The 27,753-nt window shown below is 40.0% G+C and overlaps 1 protein-coding gene across 4 annotated transcripts in view; it reads right to left on the bottom strand.

The window, feature by feature from the left end:
- The window catches only part of BICC1 (BicC family RNA binding protein 1), a 360,147-nt gene that overhangs the window by 144,554 nt on the left and 187,840 nt on the right, over positions 1–27,753 (bottom strand). For all 4 annotated transcript variants that reach the window (XM_043925258.1, XM_043925259.1, XM_043925257.1 and 1 more), the window contains exon 3: positions 23,444–23,513. In XM_043925258.1, the coding sequence (XP_043781193.1) occupies positions 23,444–23,513 (70 nt within the window). The remainder of the gene's footprint in view (positions 1–23,443; positions 23,514–27,753) is intronic.

The raw sequence follows: 27,753 nt of genomic DNA, 5'->3' as shown, positions 1-27,753 counted from the left end.
GGAACAGAATAGAAAGCCCAAAGATACATCCACAAACCTATGGACACCTTATCTTTGACAAAGGCGGCAAGAGTATACAATGGAAAAAAGACAACCTCTTTAACAAGTGGTGCTGGGAAAATTGGTCAACCACTTGTAAAAGAAATAAACTAGAACACTTTCTAACACCGTACACAAAAATAAACTCAAAATGGATTAAAGATCTAAATGTAAGACCAGAAACTATAAAACTCCTAGAGGAGAACATAGGCAAAACATTCTCCAACATAAATCACAGCAAGATCCTTTGTGACCCATCTCCCGGAATATCAGAAATAAAAGCAAAGATAAACAAATGGAAACTAATTAAACTTAAAAGCTTTTGCACAACAAAGGAAACTATAAGCAAGATGAAAAGACAGCCTTCAGATTGGGAGAAAATAATAGCAAACGAAGCAACAGACAAAGGATTAATCTCAAAAATATACAAGCAACTCCTGCAGCTCAATTCCAGAAAAATCAATGACCCAATCAAAAAATGGGCCAAAGAACTAAACAGACATTTCTCCAAAGAAGACAGACAGATGGCTAACAAACACATGAAAAGATGCTCAACATCACTCATTATCAGAGAAATGCAAATCAAAACCACAATGAGGTACCATTACATGCCAGTCAGGATGGCTGCTATCCAAAAGTCTACATGCAATAAATGCTGGAGAGAGTGTGGAGAAAAGGGAACCCTCCTGCACTGTTGGTGGGAATGCAAACTAGTACAGCTGTTATGGAGAACAGTGTGGAGATTTCTTAAAAAACTGGAAATAGATCTGCCATATGACCCAGCAATCCCACTCCTGGGCATACACACCGAGGAAACCAGACCTAAAGAGACGCGTGTACCCCACATCACAGCACTGTTTATAATAGCCAGGACATGGAAGCAACCTAGATGCCCATCAGCAGATGAATAAATAAGAAAGCTATGGTACATATACATAATGGAATATTACTCAGCCATTAAAAAGAATACATTTGAATCAGTTCTAATGAGATGGATGAAACTGGAGCCCATTATACAGAGTGACGTAACCCAGAAAGATGAACACCAAGAAAGTATACTAATGCATATATATGGAATTTAGAAAGATGGTAATGATAACCCTATATGCAAGACAGAAAAAGAGACACAGATGTATAGAACAGACTTTTGGACTGTATGGGAGAAGGCGAGGGTGGGATGATCTGAGAGAATAGCATCGAAACATGTATATTATCAAGTGTGAAACAGATCACCAGCCCAGGTTGGATGCATGAGACAAGTGCTCAGGGCTGGTGCACTGGGAAGACCCAGAGGGATGGGATGGGGAGGGAGGCAGGAGGGGGGTTCAGGATGGGGAACACATGTAAATCCATGGCTGATTCATGTCAATGTATGGCAAAAACCACTACAATACTGTAAAGTAATTAGCCTCCAACTAATAAAAATAAGGGGAAAAAAATAAATAAATAAAAGAAGATGCGGGCCCACAGGTTCACAGTCTGAAAGACTTAAGAATCATGTGGAGTTGTGAAAGTAAAACAAGCAAACACAAACAAAAACACATGTTGCTGAACTGTCTCTGCCTTCTGACATGTGTTCACACTGTGATGAAATCCACTACAACCTTGCTCCTCTCACCTCTTCCAGACTAGCAGGTGAGGGAGAAGTTACCTTCACAAGTCAGAACTGACAGCAGATTATCCATACTTCAAAGAAGCCCAAATGGGGACCAGGGTCAAGATGAAGGCAAAGAGATGATCTGATGTTTTTAAATGTTTGCTGAATTACATTTAGGCAGAGCCTGGAGTTGGGGGTTGCAATAGTGTGGTGGTCTGCGAAGAAGCAGAGTCTCCAAGGAAAAGAGCACGCTAAGCAAGATCTCTCGCTGCCTCACAGGTCTCATCTGCCACAGATGCACATGTCTTGAATGGCTGATATTTACAAGATGAAAATCCAAAAGGAAAGGCTGTGCTCTTTGCCATCAATGCATAAGCAAGGGCCCACGACAGGAAATTCAGCCATAATTTAAATAAGGCAGAAATGACTAGATGAAACTCTCCTGAAACACACCCCCATCAAATTGCTCTGGAGAACTCCGGATTCTTTCTCACTACAAATGGGGAGGGATATGAGCAAAATTTTTTTGTATTTCAAAGGGAGTAGTGGAGTCCAGCTTATACCTGCACCAGGCAGGGATCCAAATTCAAATAAGATTCTGGTTAGTAAAAGGAGAGAGACAGACAGCCAGGACAGACAACAAGATCCTTAGAGATTCTTAAATGCCTTCATCTTCTGAACTTACTTCTCAGTAAGGGAGGCCAGACCCCATGATGAGTAACTGGAGGTACAAGAATCAAACCTAAAGGTGTACTGTCTGCCTTGTCAGGACAGAGCAGCCAGGGTTTTGGGCAGACAAGCTCTAGAGACAACCAGTCTCTAAGCCAAAGCCTTCACACCTGCAAATCACTAGCAGACTCTACTACTACAGCAATTCAGGAGATACTGTAAAGGTAAAGAGGGATAAGTATAAATGGCCACTCAGTCCAAGGCCCCAAATAGAAGGAATAGCTGGGAGGGTGGAGAATACTCCCTGTGACTCCAAGGAATCCTGTGTATAGCTCTGGGTTGGCACAAGCTTTTTTTTTTTTTTTTTTTTTTTATTATTATTTTTTTTTTTCCAGTAGGTTTGTCATACATTGATATGAATCAGCCATGAATTTACATGTATTCCCAATCCTGATCCCCCCTCCCACCTCCCTCTCCACCCGATTCCTCTGGGTCTTCCCAGTGCACTAGGCCCGAGCACTTGTCTCATGCATCCCACCTGGGCTGGTGATCTGTTTTCACCATAGATAGTATACATGCTGTTCTTTTGAAATATTCCACCCTCACCTTCTCCCACAGAGTTCAAAAGTCTGTTCTGTACATCTGTGTCTCTTTTTCTGTTTTGCATATAGGGTTATCGTTATCACCTTTCTAAATTCCATATATATGTGTTAGTATGCTGTAATGTTCTTTATCTTTCTGGCTTACTTCACTCTGTATAAGGGGCTCCAGTTTCATCCATCTCATTAGGACTGGTTCAAATGAATTCTTTTTAATGGCTGAGTAATATTCCATGGTGTATATGTACCACAGCTTCCTTATCCATTCATCTGCTGATGGGCATCTAGGTTGCTTCCATGTCCTGGCTATTATAAACAGTGCTGCGATGAACATTGGGGTGCACGTGTCTCTTTCAGATCTGGTTTCCTCAGTGTGTATGCCCAGAAGTGCGATTGCTGGGTCATATGGCAGTTCTATTTCCAGTTTTTTAAGAAATCTCCACACTGTTTTCCATAGCGGCTGTACTAGTTTGCATTCCCACCAACAGTGTAAGAGGGTTCCCTTTTCTTGGCACAAGCTTTTGATGTTCTATTAATTGAAAGGTCTGATCACTCTGGTGGTCCACAGGGAGCAGCCAGAGAGATGGTCAGATCAATTCTAACTAGTGCTTATTATTTGTGTATTTGCAAAATTACACCCACACAAATGTTCTTCAACCAATCACCCTGTTGAATTTCTATAAAAAATATAACTTTTTTTCCCCTTGTAAGGAGCCATGAAATTACATAATGATTTCAAATTGTATAACTAGGAACTTATGAAGTTCCTAGATTATGTAACATCTAAGAACCATGGATGCATTTATTTTCTTTCCACCTATGATGCAATTCTCACTGGAAAACATGCATAAGTTTTGAGTTGTTCTCACGTGTAACATTTTTAAACTGGCTAGCAAAAAGCACTGATCAGCTGTTATGTAATTCATTCTCCCATACATGAAAGTCAATGAATAAAGGAATATGAACTTGGCTACTCAGCTTTAAAAAAATCACACAATTCAGTAAACTAGAGTCATATTGACACTAACTGGTTCCATCTTACTTGGTTTTAACAAGTAAACCAAGTCTTAACAAGCTTCTTAACAAGTTTCTTTTTGCTTATTTAAAGAATCAAATTTAAGTGTGATTTAAACAATCCTGAAGTTGCTAGCTCCGGGAGTTTGTGATGGACAGGGAGGCCTGGCGTGCTGCGATTCATGGGGTCGCAAAGAGTCAGACACAACTGAGCGACTGAACTGAACTGAACTGACTGAAAGTTGCTAATAATTATTAAACTGTGAAACATTACATTAGTAACCCACAAAATCAGCCATAAACTGGACCTCATCACAACCAGACTCCACCACTTCTAAGACGTCTTCTAACTGGTCATTTCTTCCTGTGGCTACAACCTCCTACCAGGGCAATTCTTGAAAGCCCTCAATTCTGAAAGTTCTCTAGAATATTATGTCTTCCTGTTGACTTTAATTCTTCCTGGGCCATCCCACCCCAAGGGTAACCATTTCAGCCTCTCATCACACACTCTAAAATCCACCCCCAATCTGTATTCTCCACTTCGGAGAGACCAAAGAACTGGAAAAAGGCATATAATTATCCCAAGAAATCTGACTACAAATTCATGCTATGCAGCCTCAGCTGTATAATAATTTGGTTTGGCAAGTTTTTTATTCATCTCTATTGCATTTTCCATAAGCAGCTGTTCTGAACTCTCCCCAGTTTCTTCAAGTCTCCAAAACACCCCTCTATGCCCCCAAGAGATGCCTTCATCTCCAGATTGAGAAAAGTAAAGGGAATTTATACTCAATTTTCTCCCCTTTCTCTTAAATCCATCAAAATCTTTACCCTTCTCTCCTTCTCACCAAACTTGGGAAAATATGTTCAAACCCATTTAACAGACTTTCACTGGGGACATACTACAAGCCAAGCATTCTACAAGGTATGGATCTGGCAGAATCAATGACCACAGCCATTAAACCCATGACCATACCTAGCAGAGTCTATTGAGGACTACAGATATGAACCAAAAATTGAAATTGGTTGTTTCACTAAAATGAGCATAATAACACCAGCAGAAGGACTCACAAAGTGAGGGAACAGCTCAAGGCTGACTAACCCTAGCCTAACACCTATTATCTTCAATCTAGCTCTGCTCTCCTAGTTTCTCTAGTGTCATTCTCTTCTCTACACTTTCTTAGCCTCAAAGTTCTCTCAATTTTTATTCTTAAAAGAACGAAACAGTAAGAGAAAATGAAATCATTTCACCTCAAATCACGGACACATCATGCAACCACTCCATCCAGTATCATTTTCTTTTAGAGATAGACAATCTTCAGTACTAGTTGCTGTCTTTTTCTTTCCTGGCTGTTGTATTCTAGATTCTGTTGTTCTCTCAAAGGTCACTAATAGGATCAGTACTTATTTTCACTTTCCTATACATGATGTTTTATTCAATAGAGGTGAGGATACTCTGATTTTTAAAAAATACATGTTCCAAAAAGTATTCAAGTTTTATTATTTTATTCCTTAATTCATATGATGGATGAGATTATAAAATGATAATGCAGATGAACACTCCAAAATTTATTAAATGGTAAACAAACAATCCCTGTTTTAAATTCAAGAGAAATAAGAATCTCTAATATATAGATCATCTATGTTGTTATACGTGTACTAGTCATTCAGTGGTGTCCGACTCCTCATGACCCCATGGACTGTAGCCTGCCAGGCTCCTCTGTCCATGGGATTCTCCAGGCAAGAATACTGGAGTGGGTTGCCATGCCCTCTTCCAGGGGATCTTCCTGACCTAGGGATCGAACCTGGGTCTCCCACACTGCAGGCAGATTCTTTACCGTCTGAGACACCTGGGAAGACTGCACAATAGATTTTAGAAGAAAAACACCAATAAACATTATTCTTTCCCTTCTAGAATAAGGTCCAACATAGAACACAGGGCTGGGGACTTGGCAGTACAGTAGTTAAGACTGTGCTTCCAATGCAAGGGGCAGAGGTTTGATCCCTGTTCAGGAAACTAAGGTCCCGCATGGCAAGAAAAAAAAAAAGAAAAAAAGAATATGTGGCCAAATAAAGCCAGGGTTACATTTTGCAGGAGAGTATAATGGACAGCACCACCCCTGTGTGGGCATCTTTTCATTCAAACATCAAGTTCCAAATGCTGAAGAATGCAGATACAAATTATTCATGGAAACCGGATGCATTCACTGCTTCCTTTACTTATAAGCAATTTTCTTGCCATTTGTCTATAAAACACTATCAAGTGCTGACTTTTACAATAGTTGGATGCTAATATGATCATCAGGAAAAAAATGAAAATAATGAAATTCTTGTGATTACCATCAAGTAAATATTTCAGAATCCCCATGGAGCACACTTAACAACTATATTGTTAGTAACGGAAATATTTTTCCAAACTTGGCTCCAGCCACTCAGCATGACTTTCAGGAGAGTAAAGCACGTGGACAGAAATGATCCTATGGCTGAGTCCTCTCCCTATGACTGATTGTCAGTGAATTGCATCACAGCTGCCAATGGCCCAGGATTCCTAAGCCACCTGGCTGACACCCAGGTGAGGATGCCCATGGCGCCTGCCCTGCTCACCTGCTAACATTCTTCTTCCTGATCTGCTGAAATCATGGGTTTTCAGGACCTTTCTCTCTTCTTGCTTCTCCCTGTAGTGTATATTTTTCTCTATGTTGACAACAACCTAATGTGCCTGGAAACTGCTTCAAGTGCCTATGTGCCACTTGGGATCATTTTAATACTTTTGCAAATGGTTTGGAGCATTTTTTTCTCAAAATGAGCCATGAACTCTAAATCATTTTACCATATTTGCACTGATATATAAAATACACTTGAGATGAATGCAGTCATTTTTTTCACTAAAATAACAAGAGTCATTAATTAACCACTGGAAGAGAATGCCAACTCCATTCGTCCATGGCATAATGACCATTCAATCACTCAGGATAGCCATCTTAGCCTGTATTGCCCACAAAGAGACCCTGAGACAAGAACCTTGGTTAGTTATGTGTTACTTGCACAGTTTATTTGGGAGGTGATCCCAGGGATCACAAGTTAGGAAGTAAGGAAGATATGGGTGAGGAGAGAGGGAAGCCAATAAAGGGAGAAGTATGGAGCAGCTGCTGGGGCTCCAGCCCCCTGGGGCATCCGGAGGAGACAAGAATAATATGCCTTAGAACATTCCACAGAGAGAAGGGAAAACTGGACATTTGTCTTCTGACTCCAGTTCTTCCCTGGTTGAAGCCTGTCCCTGGGAGAGGTCATCCTCCAGCATCACTGCCAGCACTTCCAAGCTGCTCTGCCCCAGAAGGGGAGGTTCCCATCATGCTGACCCCAGAGAGAAGGGCAGCGACCCAGCACCTGAGCTGGGAACTGTCAGCCTGCAAGGGAGATGCCCACCGCAGGTAAACTCAGAGACAAACCAAGAGCAGAAGAACATCTGCTGTGGCAGCCAACTGCCCAGTTCCTTGCTCGTGTCAAGCCGCCATGTTATGATGATTCACCTTTCAAGAACTCTCCCTGAAAGGCGGTGGGAGGTGGAAGGGAGGTTCAAGAGGGAGGGGACATAGGTATACCCGTGGCTGGTTCATGTTTACGGATGGCAGACCAACACAATATTGTAAAGCAATTATCCTTCTATTAAAAATAAGTAAACTTAAAAAAAGAAGTTTCCTTGATCCCACTGTTATCAAATATGATGTACTACACTGGTCTCCAAACCTTTAACCCCTTCCTACCACAGCTACCAATTATCTCCTGCAACCATCCCCTACCCCAGGCTGTCCACTGTCTACAGAATGAACAAGGTTCTCATGAGGTCCAATGTCATTGGCCACCAGCTCTTCCCCCTCTCCCCCTTTCACAAATCACTCTCTTCTCTTCTCTAACACACAACGATCCTTCTCAGGTTTGAGCCTTCCCCACACAGAAAGGCTTAACTCTACCCATCTTTTGGAAATCCACATGATCAAGTACCTACTCCTCAGGAATATTTTCCTTGGCTGTGGCTTGCACTCTTCTCCTCCTCTGAACTATTCTAGTCTTGACAGCAAACAATGCCACTTTTAAAAAGCTGTTTAAAGTGAGTAAGGCAGGAAACCCTGGCCAGACTCTAAGTCTCCAAAGGGCAGAGACTGAGCTCAATACTTCATCCTTACGTTTCTACAACATTCACCATGGTGCCCACTGGCCAAAGACCACCAAGAACACAGCTGCAGTAGATAAAGCAAGCTTTCTTCAACGTGAAGCACTGAAGAGGAAACCGAAGGAAGCTCATTACAGAATCTGGGTTTGTTCTGGGTGATTCCATTGAGATCTTAGGAAAGTGGAGGTGGCCAAATCTGGGTCAGAAGCTGCCAGAAAGCAGGGGAAATTTACTGAATGAATATCTTGGCAAATGTAACATAGAAGGCAGAGAATGAAAGCTGAGTTGGAGTCATCACTGTTCAAGCAGCAACAATTACTGAGGTCGTTCGTAAGAGAGGGATGTTTAATTAATTTTGTGGCTGCAGAGTGTCCATGTTTTCAGCCTTGCTTCAGACTTAACCAAGGAGTAACCCTGTCTGATTATTTATACTCCGTGAGAGGTATTTATATTCAATTGGGAACACTGTGGTCAGGCTGCCAGGGCCATTTTTCACTTTCTCCGAAGTGACTCAAAAGATACCAGAATGACTTAAATCACTGTTGAATGAATTTCAAATTTGTTCTAAACCTAAGTTACAATGTAAACTTTACCTCCTAAGTTAAAATTCCACTCCTGGCAGGCACCATGCACACAGAAGGGAATAAGACATGCTGGCCTTTGACACAGGTCCATGAGCTCAGAGTCCAGGAGGAAAGGCAAAAGTCTAGGCTGCTGCAACACAAGCTGAGAAAGTGCCAAAATGTAAAAATGCATCTGGTACCGAGTTAGCACAGGGAACTGAGCATTAACTCTGTGTGGATGGTGAGGCTTTCCAAGAAGACACGTCATCTGAGATGGATGTGGAACAAAGACTAAGAGCTGACCAGTCAAAGAAGGGTGGAGATGCAGCAGACACAGTACATGCAAAGGTGTGAGATGGCTCCATAGGTTAGGGAAGAGAGCATAAGTCAATGCGGCTGGAAAAAAACTTTACTCCAAACTAAAAATTCTGCAATGAACTTCAATGGATTTCCAAACCTAGGTTATATGCTACATTTTGCAGGTGTGGAAACAGTGTTACATAACTTGTCTATGATATAAAAATTGATTAGGCATTGACCGAAGGAGAAACCCAAGAGAATTAGATTAAAATATACCCGCTCGATGGTAAAAGCAAAAGAAACAGGGGCATAGTTTGATCTCAAATATGTATATCCTTAGTGGCTGAAAGACCTTTTTCCTTTCTTCTCCCTCACTTGGCTGAGTTCATGCATGTCTCCCAGCTAAATGAAATAAATCCGGACTCTGTGGTGCTGTGTCAGACTTAAGAAAGAACACGGACCACCCAAACAAAAGCAAAGGGGGTACTTCTGAAACAGTGCAATGCAGAAAGTGGCTTTTGTTCCATTAAGCAAACTCAATGCTGAAGAGGAAGTACTTTACACCAAAAACTAAATATACTCTCATTGACAGTGCATGCTAAGTCGCTTCAGTCATGTCTGACTCTGTGCAACCCTCTGGACTACACCCTGCCAGGCTCCTCTATTCATGGGACCCTCCAGGCAAGAATACAGATCCCATTCTAAAAATGGGGACAGTATAGAAATGGAATACAAGTCAATCAAAATTAACATATTCAAGTGTCCGTCCCTTGAATAAAAAGGGATGGAAAATTTTTCACAAATTTTTCCCATTAAAATGCAAAACTAAAGCTCAACGCATGGAAATAAAAACAAATGACTTACTGGGTCTTACTTCTATCACACCAAGAAAACTCAGGAATTCATAAACTTCTTCAATAGTATTTTAATTATTTCTCACGCTCTGCCAATACATACACACCCATGTATATACATAAATATATATGTGTATGTGTGTACATATGTGTGTACCTATATATTTACATAATTTTCACGCTATTAATATCGACAATCTAATCTTTATAAATTGTTTACTTTGGAAATCCAATGTCTTAACAGTTCATCCATACCTTCCTACAGTCCCTCAAAAATCAATACATTATTACCACTTAAGGTCGATTCATTTCTTTCTAGTCTTGAATAAAAATGATTCATGAATGACTTGTAAATAACTATTAATAGTGAGAAATGAGCTGTGTGGACACTATGGTTAGAGAGAAGCATAAGTAATCTTAAATTTCCAAGTAGAAAAAACTATTTAAAGGTCTTTATTTCATTATAAAAAAAAAGATGAACTACTCACTAAACAGGGAAAGATTATGAATCAATTGATAAAAGGCAAGGACAAGTAATTCACAAAATAATGCAAATAAATGTTCCGTGAACAGACGAAACACGCATTTCTATTAATTTCTATTAATTGAGGTAGTGTATGAAAAAATGTATTTTTCACTACATATTTAGGCTACACAAAGATGGGAAAGCACAGTGTTGGCAGAGATGACAAGAAAGGGGTATTTCCTTTCCAGAAGACAGAACCCTTTGGTAGATTTCAATAGTCATTTGGGAGGACAAGATGGCAACCCTAAAAATTACCAAAGTTGTTCATTACCTGAGACCTGGGAACTCTACTCATAAAACTGTATGTAAGAAAGAAGGCTGTACAAAGGGGCAAATAAATCTGATATTCATTGTATTAAAAAAAAAAGAACATAGTCCAAAGTCCATTAAAACAGATTAGTCAAAACACATTACAATGTATCCACACTCCACATAAACACAATGGAACTTCTTACAGACACTAGGGGACTATCATCATAGTCATCATAGGGGACTAGAATACAAAAGTAGGAAGTCAAGAGATACCTGGAATAACAGGCAAATTTGGCCTTGGAGTACAAAATGAAGCAGGATAAAGGCTAATAGAGTTTTGCCAAGAGAACACACTGGTCATAGCAAACACCCTCTTCCAACAACACAAGAGAAGACTCTACACATGGCCATCACCAGATGGTCAAAACTGAAATCAGACTGATTATATTCTTTGAAGCTGAAGATGGAAAAGCTCTATACAGTCAGCAAAAACAAGACTGGGAGCTGACTGTGGCTCAGATCATGAACCCCTTACTGCCAAATTCAGACTTAAATTGAAGAAAGTAGGGAAAACCACTAGACCATTCAGGTATGACCTAAATCAGTTCAGTTCAGTTCAGTCTCTCAGTCGTGTCCGACTCTTTGCAACCCCATGAACCGCAGCACGACAGGCCTCCCTGTCCATCACCAACTCCCGGAGTCCACCCAAACCCATGTCCATTGAGTCATTGATGCCATCCAACCATCTCATCCTCTATCATCCCCTTCTCCTCTTGCCCTCAATCTTTCCCAGCATCAGGCTCTTTTCAAATGAGTCAGCTCTTCACATCAGGTAGACAAAGTATTAGAGCTTCAGCTTCAACATCAATCCTTCCAATCAACACCCAGGACTGATCTCCTTTAGAATGGACTGGTTGGATTTCCTTGTAGTCCAAGGGACTCTCAAGAGTCTTCTCCAACACCACAGTTCAAAAGCATCAATTCTTTGGCACTCAGCTTTCTTTATTGTTCAACTTTCACATCCATACATGACAACTGGAAAAACCATAGCCTTGACTAGACAGACCTCTGTTGATAAAGTAATGTCTCTGCTTTTTAATATGCTGTCTAGGTTGGTCATAATTTTCCTTCCAAGGAGTAAGTGTCTTTTAATTTCATGGCTGCAATCACCATCTGCAGTGATTCTGGAGCCCAGAGGAAAATAAAGTCAGCCACTGTTTCCCCATATATTTGCCATGAAGTGATGGGACCGGATGCCATGATCTTAGTTTTCTGAATGTTGAGCTTTAAGCCAACTTTTTCACTCTCCTCTTTCACTTTCATCAAGAGGCCTAAATCAAATCCCTTACAATTATACACTGGAAGTGACAAATGATTCAAGAGATTAGATTTGATACATAGAGTGCCTGAAGAACTAAGGACAGAGGTTCATAACATTGGACAGGAGGTGGTGATAAAAGCCATCCTCAAGAAAAAGAAATGCAAAAAGGCAAAATGGTTATCTGAGGAGGCCTTACAAATAGCTAAGAAAAGAAGAGAAGCCAAAGGAAAAGGAGAAAAGGAAAGATATAAGCATCTGAATGCAGAGCTCCAAAGAATAGCAAGGAGAGATAAGAAAGCCTTCCTCAGTGATCAATGCAAAGAAATAGAGGAAAACAATAGAATGGGAAAGACTAGAGATCTCTTCAAGAAAATTAGAGATACCAAGGGAACATTTCATGCAAAGATGGGCTCACTAAAGGACAGAAATGGTATAGACCTAACAGAAGCAGAAGATATTAAGAAGAGGTGGCAAGAAAACAGAGAAGAACTATACAAAAAGATCTCAATGATTCAGATAACCACGATGGTGTGATAACTCACCTAGAGCCAGACATCCTGGAATGTGAAGTCAAGTGGGCTTTAGGAAGCATCACTACGAACAAAACTAGTGGAGGTGATGGAATTCCAGTTGAGCTATTTCAAATCCTGAAAGATGCGCTGTGAAAGTGCTGCATTCAATATGCCAATAAATTTGGAAAACTCAGCAGTGGCCACAAGACTGGAAAAGGTCAGTTTTCATTTCAATCCCAAAGAAAGGCAATCCCAAAGAATGTTCAGACTACCACACAACTGCACTCACTTCACACGCTAGCAAAGTAATTCTCAAAATTCTCCAAGCCAGGCTCCAACAGTATGGGAACCAAGAACTTACAGATGTTCAAGCTGGATTTAGAAAAGGCAGAGGAACCAGAGATCAAATTACCAACATACATTGGATCATAAAAACACAAAAGTATTCCAGAAAAACATCTATTTCTGCTTCATTGACTATGTTAAGCGTTTGACTGTGTGGCTCCCAAAAGACTGTGGAAAATTCTTCAAGAGATGGGAATACCATATCACCTTACCTGCCCCCTGAGAAACCTGTATTCAGGTCAAGAAGCAACAGTTAGAACCAGACATAGAACAACAGACTGGTTCCATATTGGGGAAGGAGTACGTCAAGGCTGTATATTGACACCCTGCTTATTTAATTTATATGCAGAGTATATCATATGAAATGCCAGGCTGGATGAAGCACAAGCTGGAATCAAGATTGCAGGGAGAAATATCAATAACCTCAGATATGCAGATGACACCACCCTAATTTCAGAAAGTGGAAAGGAGCTAAAGAGCCTCTTGATGAAGGTGAAAGAGAAGAGCGAAAAAGCTGACTTAAAACTCAACAATCAAAAAACTAAGATCATGGCATCTGGTCCCATCACTACATGGCAAATAAATGGGGGAAACTATGAAAACAGTGAGAGACTATTTTCTTGGACTCCAAAATCACTGCAGATGGTGACTGCAGCCATGAAATTAAAAGATGTTTGCTTCTTGGAAGAAAAGATATGGCAAAGATAGACAGCATATTAAAAAGTTAGAGACATTACTTTGTCCACCAAGCTTCATCTAGTCAAAACTATGTTTTTCCAGTAGTCATATATGGATGTGAGAGTTGGACCATAAGGAAGGATAAGCATTGAAAAACTGATGCTTTTAAACTGTGGTGTTGCAGAAGACTCTTGAGAGTCTCTTGGAAAGCAAGGAGATAAAACCCAGTCAATCCTAAAGGAAATCAATCCTGAATATTCATTGGAAGGACTGATGCTGAAGCTCCAATACGCTGGCCACCTGATGTAAATGTTGACTCATTAGAAAAGAACCTGATGCTGGGAAAGACTGAAGGCAGGAGGAGAAGGGGACAATAGAGGAAGAGATGGCTGGATGGCATCCCCAGCTCGATGGACATGAGTTTGAGCAAGCTCCAGGTGATAGAGATGGACAGGGAGGCCTGGCATGCTGTAGTCCATGGGGTCGCAAAGATTCGGACACAACTGAGCGAGTGAACAATGACCTCTCATTTTTTAAGAGGAAAAATCCAATTGCAAACAAATGCTTGTTTGTAAAAAATGAGCCAATTTTCATAAAGTGATAATACATAACTTGGCATAGACCAAACAGCCAAAAATAGACATATGCTATGTTCTTGCTTTACTTTTATTTCAGGCGAGATTTATTTTGCTTTAAGAGTAATTTATGGCAACAATATATAAAGAGAATGTAACTTCTCATTCCTGAAATCTCTCTATTACCTTTGGTAAAAATCTCTTAGTACCAAGGTTTGTATGAAAACGGCTATAATAAGCCACAAACCATGCTTTAGTGCTAATAGAAAGACCATTTGAAGAAGTGAGGGTGCCACTCTGACTTGTTTTCCTTAGCTAATGAGAAATACCACATGGTGGTTTGGTCATGTTTGCAACTGCAAAAGACTTCTTAAAAATAATCTAATTGCTACTGACAGGCCTGACAGATGTCACTGAGTTCTGTCCAGTGGTGCTGTAACTGACAGAATAAAGCCAGGGATATCCCACACGTGGCTGGGGAAACCATCAAAATCCTGTACCCATCTCCAGACCAAGACCAAGTGTACGGCACCCTCATGGTGCTCAAATATGGTCATAAACCATAGAAACTGTCACAGTTATCACCACCACACATTCCAGAAAGGAGGAATGGAAGACACAGTCAGCTGGAACTGGGAGGGCAGCCAGTCCTATGGGCACCAGAACTATAGGCACAACTTGACAGGGCTGAAACGCTCAGGGAAAATAAACAGCACAAGCTGCATTAAGTACATAATTCAAACTGGACTACAAACTAGCTTTTAAAATGTGCAGGTCTGCCCTCCTACTGTGTTTCATCTCTCCTACTGAAATTCTGTCCTTCCACCTATGTTACTACGTATGTATGCCCTCCTTCAGGAGTCACTCATATAGATCAACTCTGTTCCTGATGCTGCAAAAGAAAACCAGTTACACAAGATACCCATTTGCATGAAATGGCCTAATAAGAATCCAACGCATGGACGGAGCTAGAGACTGTCATACAAAGTAAAGTCAGACAGACAGAGAAAGGTAAGCATCATATGATATTGCTTATATGTGGAATCTAAAAGTATGATATAAATGAACCTATTTACAAAACGTGAGTAGAGTCACAGATGTAGAAAACAAACATGGTTAAGGAGAGGAGGGATGTACTGGGAGACTGAGACTGACATGTACACACACTGTTATCTGAAACAGACGACAATCAGGATCTACTGTTAGCACAGAGCAAGAGTCTGTGCAATGCTCTCTGCTACTCAATACGCAATATGGGGAAAGAACCTGAAAAAGAATGAATATATGTATCTGTGTAACTGAATCACTTTGCTGTAACCTGAAACTAATATGACACAGTAAGTCAATGTATACTCCAATAAAAACTTTAAAAGTAAATTTTTAAAAAAGAAGCCAATGCTATGTAGAGCCATCTCCTGATACCACACCTGTTCCTCTAAGCTCAGCGTTTCTCAGCCTTCCACTGTTCACATTTTGTGTCAAATAATTCTTGTTGTGGAGGCTGCCTTTTGCCTTGTAGGATGTTCAGCATCATCTCTGGCCTGTTCCCACCAGAAGCCAGTAGCACCACCTCCCACATGTGATAACCAAAGCTATCACAACAGTGCCACCACGCCCCCTGGGGAATAAAATCGACCCGGCTTAAGAACCACCATTCCAGGTAACAGTATACAAATCCTAGTGAAACCATTAATGGATTTTAAAAGAGAAAAGGAAGGAAAAACACTGTAAAAAGCACAAATAGAAATAAAAAGCCGAGGTTGAAAATAATTTTAAAGATGGTCATCAGTAAGCTTCTAAAATGTGGGTAAGGACTTAGGATTGCATTTCTTCTTGAAGAAACAGTTAAGAAACATATTCTCAAACTGAGTTTTCCTAAATGAATGTGCTGGTGAATCTTCATTTCTCTGGTGAACAAACACTCACCATGAGCAGCTATGCATGTGCTTAGAAGTAGAGAGAATGCCCTTGAACTTTGCAATCAAGGTTTCCAGCCTAACTCCATCATTTCAAACCCTATGTATGGCACTGAACAAGTTATACCATCTCTCCATCAATTACTCATATGCAGAGTAGGGATAATCATGGTCATTCGTGGAGGATTACTATGAGGATAGAGAGAGAGAACACACCTGGGACAACACATATTACAAGGCAGATAAATAAGGAATATTTTTGCCCTTCCTCCTTGTGGGGTTTAACAAGGAAAAAGAGCTGTAGTTAGCAGGGATCTTGGGATGGCAATTTCTTCACTTTTAAAGGTAACTGACTTGAAATAAAACATCTGTTCAGGAACAAGACCACTGAGGGGAAAGGAGCTCTCCCCAGGAGACAGGGTAACAGAGGCAGGTGAATTCAGAAAGCTTGTGACTTGGCTCCAGTCCCTTCTGGGGAACAGAAAGGCGTGATATACCATTTAATCATCCTTCTCACTTTCTTTTCCTTTTTTTAAATTTTACAAAAATTTTCATTAGCTCTTAAAGAGATTTCATAGTGTTTTTAAACTTACAATTAAGAAGTTATTGGTAATATAGCATTATCTTTGCATATCATACACTTTAAAATGCTCATTAAAGTGTTGTGCCTAACATCTAGGACTGTATTTTAATATAGACTCTTTTTTAGACTCAGGAACATAGCAAAATTGATGCAAAGTAGAGAGTTCTCATATGCCCCTCCCCACACACAGCCACTGGCTCCCCCACCATCAACATCACAAACCATTTTGTGGGTTTTGACAGATAGAAAATGACATGTACTATTTTAGTTTATATAGTTTAGCTGCCCTAAAAAGTCCTCTGTGTTCAGCCTATTCATCCTTCCCTCCTCCAAGTCCCTAGCAAATACTGACCACTAAATCTTTTTACCATCTCCATGTTTTTTACCTTCTAAAATGTTCATGTAATTGGAATCATACAGGATGCCTTACCAGTCTGCCATTTACTAACTGTAAAACCCAGGGCAAGTTATTTGAGTTTATGTGCCTTAATTTTTTCACCTGTAAAATGAAAATACCATCACCTAACTTACATGGTGTTCTGATCAGGAAATAAGATTATTTATGTAAAATATTTATCTGTGCCCCAACTGGTCTCAATAAATGGTAGTAGCCAATATTACTATCGACATGTCAGTGACATAACCAGATCCTAATTAAAATACCACAACCAAAACAACTTTGGTCTGGAAGATAATCAGAAGGCTGTATCTTGTTAAGTCTCATTTACATACCTACTATAAACAGTACCAGAGTTTTCTTCGTTCGAGGGTCCTATGAACGGCAGCCATCAGATCATTTTCCTTAAGTTTCCTTTCACTTCCTCTGACTAGGGCTACTCAGAACCATGAAAAGCAGTTTGAGCCACATAAGCTTCAGTCACAAATCATGCCCACTTTTGTTCACTTAGAGAGGTCTACAGGAAAGATATCAATAGTCAATTTTCTCAATAGTGAATGCTACTCCTGTGTGAAGGCTTTGATTCTAAATCTTTTTCCTACACAATACACCTTGGTGATATACATTCTCATCTCTATTTGTAGTTTCACTAGGATCATGACTGAGTTACCAGACAATCTACAAATACTGACTCAGTGTCCACTGTGTACAGGTTGTGTGCTTGCTCAGTCCTCTCCAACTCTTTGGGACCCCATGGACTGTAGACCACCAGGCTCCTCTGGCCATGCAATTTTACCAGGCAAGAATACTGGATTGGGTTGCATTTCCTCCCAACCCAGAGATCAAACCTGCATCTCCTGCTTCACTTGCATTGGCAGGTGGATTCTTCACCACTGAGCCACCGGAGAAGAAACACAATGATGAACAAAATGCATGTACTCTTTATAGTCTGGGAAATTAACTGCCTGGAATGGTGTGTTCTCTGACCTTTCTTTAACACCCATTTCACATTATGGCATGCACACCTGCTCAGTCATGGCCAACTGTTCTGCCACCCTACTGACTGGGGCCCGCCAGGCTCCTTTGTCCATAGGAATCTCCAGGCAAGAATACTGGAGTGGGTTGCCATTCTCTTCTCCAGGGGATTTTCCCCACCTAGGGATCAAACCAGTGTGTCCTGCGTCTCCTGCATAGGCAGGCAGATTCTTCTACCACCAAGTCACCTGGGAAGCCCCCTTTCACATCATGACCGAGTAATATATACGTGTGTGTTTGTTCATACATAAAAACAGTGACAGACCTGACTAAAGGTTTCATGAAATGATGCTCTCACACTGTTTGCTTCTCTAATCTAGTTGTGGTTTGTGTACATGCTGCTTGTGACCCCACATTACACAAATATCGTGGTCAAAACCCACCACTGGGAATACTGTCATCCACATGCTGTGCCAGGCCTTCTTTCTGCCCCCTGCCCTTTGAGCAAGGTAAAAGCAACATCGAGTCCAATGTGAACACACAACAGAAGCTTTAGTACACTTGACAATACATTTTCCTCTGGAAAAAAATAAAGTGACAAGTCTACATTTTTTCTCATGCGAAGATTCTATATTAGATGTTGCTTGTTCTGATGGAAGACAACCAACAATAATAAAGCCCCATAGAATTCTGATGATCTTCTTGTTTATTCCAGGAGGAAGAGAATGGCCAGACTTGGTGCCAAATGGCCTCCAAAACATCAGGCAATCCAGCCAACACCTTCCATTCCGGCTGTCTTGGGGCATTGAAACTGTCGTAAGAGAAACACTTGCAGACATCAGTTGCTATCACTTAGTTAAACTCTGCAGGACAACTCTTCCCAGAACAAAAGGCAATAAAGCTTTATTAATGCTGATCTTACTTACATGGAATTTGGCATAAAAACTTTAAACAATTCGTAGCCACATCTACCTTGGCTAGTCTAAGAAGAAAGAGGACTGATAAGCAAATTAAAAGCAAGAAGATTTTAAGAAAAATGTTTACCCATTTGAGGGAATAAGCTCATCTAACATCAAGAAGCATGCAGGATGATCATAACAATGCAGTAAGTCCTTACAAATCACTTTTATCTATTTGCTAAGGCAGCTTTGGCAGGACTTGTAATTAGCAAAACAGTCAAACTTGTTCAGAATGTAATTTGTACTTTAATAAAGCTGCATTTATTTTAAAATAGGCTGTGATTCAGATTAACATTCAAAATTTTAATGAGTACCTGAGATCATTCTCTGTTAGTAAGCTTCTACAGTATTATACAATTATTATTAATTTTTGGCTGCACTGTGCAGCTTGTGGGATCTCAGTTTCCCAACCAGGGATCGAACCTGCACCACAGCAGTGAAAGCCTGGAATCCTAACCACTAGGCCATCGGGGAACTCCCAGAACTTCAATAATTCTGTTTCTTTTTTGTTGTTGTTGTTGCACTGGGTCTTTTTTGCTTTGCATGTGGGCTTTCTCTAGCTGCACAAGCAGGGGTTACTCTTCGTTCCAGTGTGACAGCTTCTCATTGTGGTGAGCACAGGTTCTGAGGCATCCTGATTCAACAGTTGTGGCATGTGTGCTCAATAGTTGCGGTTCAAGGCTCTAGCGCACACACTCAGTTGTTGTGGCGCATAAGCTTAGTTGTCCCGCAGCACGTGGAATCTTCCCAGACCAGGGATCAAACCCGTGTCCCCTGCACAGGCAGGCAGATTCTTTTCTACTGCACTGCCAGGAAGTCCCTTAATTCTTAAATACTGCTCTCACAGGAACAAACCTCAGGTCTTTCTATGGAAAGCAGAATTTCTATTCTTCTAAATCCAACAGTTGAAGAGATTTTTATTTTCTTCTACTCAAAATAAATTTATGCTATACAGTAGAAATACTATGTATTGCTTTATTTTCCTAATCATGGCCCCCATTAAGACAATCCTAGGCTTGCCTATTTGAATGTCCAATTGCCTATGTAAATTTAAGATACTGAATCTTAAATTCTTAGTTCTTTTTGACTGAGGATTCAATCTCCCAATGATTTCAAACACTTGGGAATTTTTTTTTAAGGTTTTATAGTCTCTGAGTTTATATCACAAAACATGCACTTCCCCAAAATGCCCTGCTTACTAAATGACAATGTTCCTAGTACATTTTTCCACCGTATTCTCTATGGTTAAAGGGAATGAAGAAAGGTAAAGGGGAGGATAAGGGGAGAGAAGAAGGGGGTAGAAGGGTGACATGGAAGGAAGAGGGGCAGATGGAGGGAACAAACACAGGACAGTCTTGTACCCTAAACGACATCTCACACAGGCACTGAACAATGAGGTCATTGTCACTCTAAACTCACTCATGCTGACTGCAAAGAGGATAGACACTTAAAATTAACGAATCAGGGCGCGCCCGGGTCCGCCGGCCGGTCCGAGTGCGCGCCCTAAAAAAAAAAAAAAAAAAAATTAACGAATCTATATAGATGCAGTTCTTTAGAAACCAAGATGGACATTGTTCCAGAGAAGTGGCCACTGAAGGATCCTGCCTGTTTTCCAATAGCGGTCATCTTCCATCCATTCCCTTTTGAATACGTGGTCTCCCTAGTGACTAAATCATGGTATTTCCATATCAGATGGTGAGATTTTTGTTTCCCAAACTCAACCTTAAGAACCACCAGGGGAACTTGTTAAATATACGGATTTCAAGTCCCATCCCAGACCTACTACACCAGAATCTCTAGTGTGTTAGTTGCTCAGTCGTGTTCGACCCTTTGGAGCCTGCCAGTTCCTCTGTCCATGGAATTCTCCAGGCAAGAATACTGGAGTGGGTTGCCATTTCCTTCTCCAGAGAAGAATCTTAAGTTTCTTACATGATGGCAAATTCAGGAGGCTGGCTTTCTGCCTTTCTGCCGAGCAGGATCCTACCAGTACATCAATCCAAAGAGTCATACGGTTACTCACACAGCTGCTCCGACAAAGGACTGATGACTTGGAAAATAAAGTTTGGACAGGACTACTTGAAAAACGCAGGACTAATTCCCATAAGGTAAAGAAGGGGACAGACTATGGTAACAGTAGTCATGAAAAACATTTGTCTAGGCTCAAATATTCAATCAATAAGCATCATAAATCTAAAAGTGAAATACAATACAAACACATGGCTGCGCTGTCTCTCTGGCACACAAATTCCAAACCTTCACATCACCATGGGACTTAGAATTTAATAATCATCCAAAACATGGCATGAGTCCCTAGACACCTTCATATTCTTTGGTCTCCTGAATAATAATAATTTGGAATAAAGAAAGCTTAAAATTAATAACACTAACTCTTTTCTCAACAACATTCAGAGGTTAAGAAAGGGTCAGATAAAAAAGCAAATAATTACCTTCTAAAGTGCCTCCTGCCACTTGACTTTTACTAAATACAAACTATAGTCACACCAATTTCATCTCTAAATCAGACCATTTAAAAAATATATGGGAATACACATATCAGGGATGTAAGCCAAAATGTGATTCAGCAGCTGTGTGTTTAAGTACTAAGGGCAAATCAAGTCAATTCTGAAGAGTAATTTCCTCTGAGGAACAGTTTTTTTGTTTTTTTTTTTTCTTTCTTCCTTGAGCTCAATCTCTCTCTTTTGGCACATTCCGCTCATCATTCAGTATTGTGTACATTTATGGCACTTCATAAATAACAAAAACTGAATGATGTCTTTAGACCTAGGCCTTCAGGGATCAATTCTTAGGCACAATTCCAAAAGTTAACTTTAACCATGTGGAAATTATGCTAAATGCCCTCAAATGTACTGCTGAGATAGTTATTTTCATAGCAAAATGTATCATCACAGTGTGGAATAGAGTTGGCCACTGTGAACGGGTTAAATGGATCCATGACCAGAAACCAATCTAAAACTTTATCTTAATCTATTCAATCCATATTATGTAACATCTCTAAAGCTGCAACCACATTTTAAATTTTAAAAAATGAATAAAATGAATAATTCTCAGTTTCCCACGATGGGGGGTGGGGAACTGTAGCATGGATAATGCAAGAGAATAAGCCATCCAAAATTATCTGGGATTGTTGTAATATTCATGTTTCCTTGGGGCTTTTCTTTAGGGACTGATCAAATTACATTTTTATTAGGCTAGTAATGAAACTCATGTCATTCTTTAAGTAAAAATACGTGACAACACGGAAGGAGGCTCTAGTTCATGTTCAAATTCCAAATTTTTCAAGTGGCAGGCCAGGGATTTTTGAACGGCTGCAAACAACCAAATAGGGAGGCAGCCAGCTAGTGGCAGCTTCTCCTTCTGCATGATGAGTATAGCACATCTCAGCACACTGGAGATAGATATATCCTATAGCACTTGGCAAATGCAAGAATCCTACAAAGTTGTGGAATTCCACTTGGAAATTCACTATGTTTTTTTAGGACTGTTTAGCATATAAGCTTCCCTTTTCTTGCCACCATGGTCACAAATATTGAAAGTAACAAGGTCAGAGTGTCAACAGGAATTCCAGCCCACAGAAGTCGAGATAACAACAGTTGCAACGAGTTGTAAAATAACTTACATTTCAAGGGATGAGTAGCTCTAATAAAATGAGATTAAAAGAAGGCAATCTGGATGACCAGAAACAAGAAAGCTGACAAATCTTGCAGTGTTCAGCATCATTTAGCAATAAAGGTCACAGAGAGAAGGGGGAGCAAATGCAAAACTCAAAAGCAACAACAAAAAAGCTAAACCACAACAGACAAAGCTCAGCTCACACCACTGTTTTCTGAATTGCTTGGTGATGGTTCTCCATTATCTCCTAGTGACTACAGGCATCTTTTAATGAAGTACATGCAACAAAGTTTCTTGACACTGAGGTTATACAAAAAAAAAAAAAGCTATCCATAAAAGTATACACTGTCAGATTATTTGAAAATACTATGTAATCTTGGAAGGAAACTAAGGGTCCTATGCTTTCATTTCTGACAATCCATGCACCAGTGAGTGTCCTCGGTTAAAGCAGAGAAACAAACAGACAAGGAAAATGCTTGGCCTAAAAGGGAAATCCTGTGTGTTCTTTGCTGTGTGATAGATGAAGAGGAGAAGCAGCAGTCAGGAAAGGAAATCTAAGTTCCTACCAAATTGGAGGTGAAAATAATCAGCTATTAAATCTGGTACATAAAAAAGAAGTCTAAAGTGTAAACAGAGGGAGTCTATGTGTTGAAAACACATTATTATGTGTGGGGAGTTACAATGACTCATGGCCACTAGATGGTCATCCTTGAAATCATAAGATGCTACAATAATCTTCTACAATAACATGTCTATTATTACAAAATACTTTAAAATATTATTCTGTTGTTGAATCAGAAAGTTATATGTTATTTTGCATTATGATAATCTTTCCCAAATACTGCTATGTAACAAATATTTGGGAACAACTATGATAAGGATAAAGGTTGATTTTAATCCCCAGGAAACCTGCAGATATTCCACAGTCTGCATTATCACCACCACCAATTTTTCCATCTCACATGATTTACCTTTCTTGGATTTGGCACCAATCTTCAGTTTTGATGGCCAAGCAATCTGAGTATTTGTTTCCTCCATGATCTGCAGCAAAAATTTAGAGAAGAATATTGATTCGATTAAGAACTTGCATTTACAGGTAAGATTTTTTTCCCCATTTAAAAAAAAAAAAAATTATCTTCAAATCCTTGTCCATCACGTTGTTGCAACAAAATGACCTCTTTTTAAAACAATGCAAAAACAAAACAAAACCTTGGCGGGGGTGGAGGGCATGCATTTTAATAAGCCTTTAATCTATTAGAAATAGTCAAGTATATTTGTTACTCCCAGCATTCCTCTCTGTGACGCTCCAGAATTTTAACTTGTTGCCGAACCACCCGAGATGCTTGTGCTGAGTAAAATTCCCCCGTGACAATCACCAGTGGATTGCAACACATCAAACACGATCCTTGTAATACAAAATGACGTGGGTTAGGCCTTACAAAATGAACTGGTGTTTCTTTTTGTTGTTGTTTTTTCCCCTGGAGAAAATAAACCTGCTTTGGGCACATTTGTGTTTCATTAAAACTGACGAAAAGCCTCTAAACAGGACATCACATCATAAGGCTGCATTTCCCATCATCTTTTGCCTGATCTGGGATGGCATTTTTGCTACAGTTCTTTCCCACTTCCCAGGCAGCTAATACTGGCCAGAAGGACTGGAGACCCACTGTGCAACAGCCCAAGGACAAGTGATGCAGGCAAGGTATGCAGAGCAAAGGAAGTCCACAGTAAATGAGAGAAGAGTGAATCACCAAGAAATGCCCATCCTTTCTATTATCACACAAATTAGCCTAGACTACTGTCAACTTTCATACCATGAATATAAAATTCACTCAACAAATGAATAAAGCCAACAACTGACCAAATTCATAGGCAAATGACAGCAACTACCACTTGTAAGTCACTTGAGTGGGATAATATTTAATTTTCCATATGGATTTAGAGGTAACTAAACAAATTAATGGCGAAGGCAATGAAACGCATGAACAATGTAGTTAATAAAAAGTACCTCTTCTCCCTCTGTATTGGCTATGTTCTGGGCATAAGGCTAAATGGTTAACATGTTAGCATGCATCATTCTTCATTTAATCCCCTTTATCACAGCAGCAAAGGGCTTGCAGCAGATGTTTCACGCTGGCAGCCCACAGAGACATGTTGTCCACCCTCTATAAGGTTTTTTAAAATCTGAGCCAACATTTTTAAATCTGGGAATTTCACATAGACATTCAGGCTTCTGCTTCTCTGGAAAATATGGCAGAGTTAGCAACAGGAGCCCACACCCCCACATGGCAACGCTCAGCTGGCCCTGAGGACCAGACGCCCCCTTTACCCAGGGTCAGGAGACCCTGGGCTGTCCCCTCCACCAACTCCCACTGGGTCTCCCACAATGAGATCCCAAGCCGCTTGCCCTTCTTGTCATTGTGTATTATTCACTTGCCATTTATCACGGCGTTTGCACTTCTATACCCATGTCTCTATTTAAAACTGAAAAACAAAACTAAAGTCACACTGTCTTCACAAAGTTGAGGGGCTGCCCTCGCCCTGCAGGTGGGCAAGCTCATTGCCCCAACTCTCCAGATCCAGCCCCTGCCTCTACTCCTCCTATCTATGCTATCCTATTCATGGGTTTCATTGTCTTCTCCATGAAATAAGAGAATGTATTTCTAAACAAGTTAGAAATATGAACTTATTAATTTCTAAACTTAACTCTAAATCCATATTTTAAAAAAAAATTTTATTGGAGTTGATGTGCAATGTTGCGTTAGTGTGAAGTGTACAGCAAAGTGAATCAGTTTCACATGTATCTACTCTGTTTTAGGTTCTTTTCCCATATAGGTCATTAAAGAGTATTGAGTAGAATTCCCTGTGTTGTACAATAGGTCCTCACTAGTTATCTATAACTACTAAAAGACAAATATCATATGATATCACTTCAGGGCCCTACGCCCCCCTCCACCTCTCCCAGCTTCCCCCCAGCCCCGGCACATGCACCACCCCAACCACCTCTCTGTGTTTATCTTCCTCCTAACCCTTATCACAATCTGAGATTCTATTTTCTGTGTTTCCTTGTTTCTTAACAACTTCTTTATTAAGTATTATAATTATGGCACTGAAGTAGGTTTTTGATAAATATTTGCAGGTTGTTAAAACCAATCAGTCTGACTCTACCAGAAAATTACTAGAGCTAATCAATGAATATAGTAAAGTTGCAGGATATAAAATTAACACACAGAAATCCCTTGCATTCCTATATACTAACAATGAAAAAAACAGAAAGAGAAATTAAGGAAATAATACCATTCACCATTGCAAGAAAAAGAATAAAATACTTAGGAGTATATCTACCTAAAGAAACAAAAGACCTATACATAGAAAACTATAAAACACTGATGAAAGAAATCAAAGAGGACACAAACAGATGGAGAAACATACCGTGTTCATGGATTGGAAGAATCAATATTGTCAAAATGGCTATTCTATCCAAAGCAATCTATAGATTCAATGCAACCCCTATCAAGCTACCAACGGTATTTTTCACAGAACTAGACCAAATAATTTCACAATTTGTATGGAAATACAAAAAACCTCGAATAGCCAAAGTAATCTTGAGAAAGAAGAATGGAACTGGAGGAATCAACCTGCCTGACTTCAGACTCTACTACAAAGCCACAGTCATCAAGACAGTATGGTACTGGCACAAAGACAGAAATATAGATCAGTGGAACAGAATAGAAAGCCCAAAGATAAATCCACAAACCTATGGACACCTTATCTTTGACAAAGGAGGCAAGGATATACAATGGAAAAAAGACAACCTCTTTAACAAGTGGTGCTGGGAAAACTGGTCAACCACTTGTAAAAGAATGAAACTAGAACACTTTCTAACACCATACACAAGAATAAACTCAAAATGGATTAAAGATCTAAATGTAAGACCAGAAACTATAAAACTCCTAGAGGAGAACATAGGCAAAACACTCTCCGACATAAATCACAGCAAGATCCTCTATGACCCACCTCCCAGAATATTGGAAATAAAAGCAAAAATAAACAAATGGGACCTAGTGAAACTTAAAAGCTTTTGCACTACAAAGGAAACTATAAGTAAGGTGAAAAGACAGCCCTCAGATTGAGAGAAAATAATAGCAAATGAAGAAACAGACAAAGGATTAATCTAAAAAATATACAAGCAACTCCTGCAGCTCAATTCCAGAAAAATCAATGACCCAATCAAAAAATGGGCCAAAGAACTAAACAGACATTTCTCCAAAGAAGACATACAGATGGCTAACAAACACATGAAAAGATGCTCAACATCACTCATCTGATAATGAAATGCAAATCAAAACCACAATGAGGTATCATTACACGCCAGTCAGGATGGCTGCTATCCAAAAGTCTACAAGCAATAAATGCTGGAGAGGGTGTGGAGAAAAGGGAACTCTCTTACACTGTTGGTGGGAATGCAAACTAGTACAGCCACTATGGAGAACAGTGTGGAGATTTCTTAAAAAACTGGAAATAGAACTGCCATATGACCCAGCAATCCCACTGCTGGGCATACACACTGAGGAAACCAGATCTGAAAGAGACACATGCACCCCAATGTTCATCGAAGCACTGTTTACAATAGCCAGGACATGGAAGCAACCTAGATGCCCATCAGCAGATGAATGGATAAGGAAGCTGTGGTACATATACACCATGGAATATTACTCAGCCATTAAAAAGAATTCATTTGAATCAGTCCTAATGAGATGGATGAAACTGGAGCCCCTTACACAGAGTAAAGTAAGCCAGAAAGATAAAGAACATTACAGCATACTAACACATATATATGGAATTTAGAAAGATGGTAACGATAACCCTATATGCAAAACAGAAAAAGAGACACAGAAATACAGAACAGACTTTTGAACTCTGTGGGAGAATGTGAGGGTGAGATATTTCAAAAGAACAGCATGTACACTACCTATGGTGAAACAGATCACCAGCCCAGGTGGGATGCATGAGACAAGTGCTCCGGCCTGGTGCACTGGGAAGACCCAGAGGAATCGGGTGGAGAGGGAGGTGGGAGGGGGGATCGGGATGGGGAATACGTGTAAATCTATGGCTGATTCATATCAATGTATGACAAAACCCACTGAAATGTTGTGAAGTAATTAGCCTCCAACTAAAAAAAAAAAAAAAGAAAGAAAGAAAAAAAAAAAAAAAAACCAATCAGTCTGCATAAATTCTAAAGCATATTTTCAAATGTGTTAGACACATTTTTTAAGAGAGG

Source organism: Cervus elaphus, chromosome 15 (assembly GCF_910594005.1).
Source record: "Cervus elaphus chromosome 15, mCerEla1.1, whole genome shotgun sequence".
In the NCBI taxonomy this organism is placed as follows: domain Eukaryota; kingdom Metazoa; phylum Chordata; class Mammalia; order Artiodactyla; family Cervidae; genus Cervus; species Cervus elaphus.
This window is presented reverse-complemented; position numbering and strand designations above follow the sequence as displayed.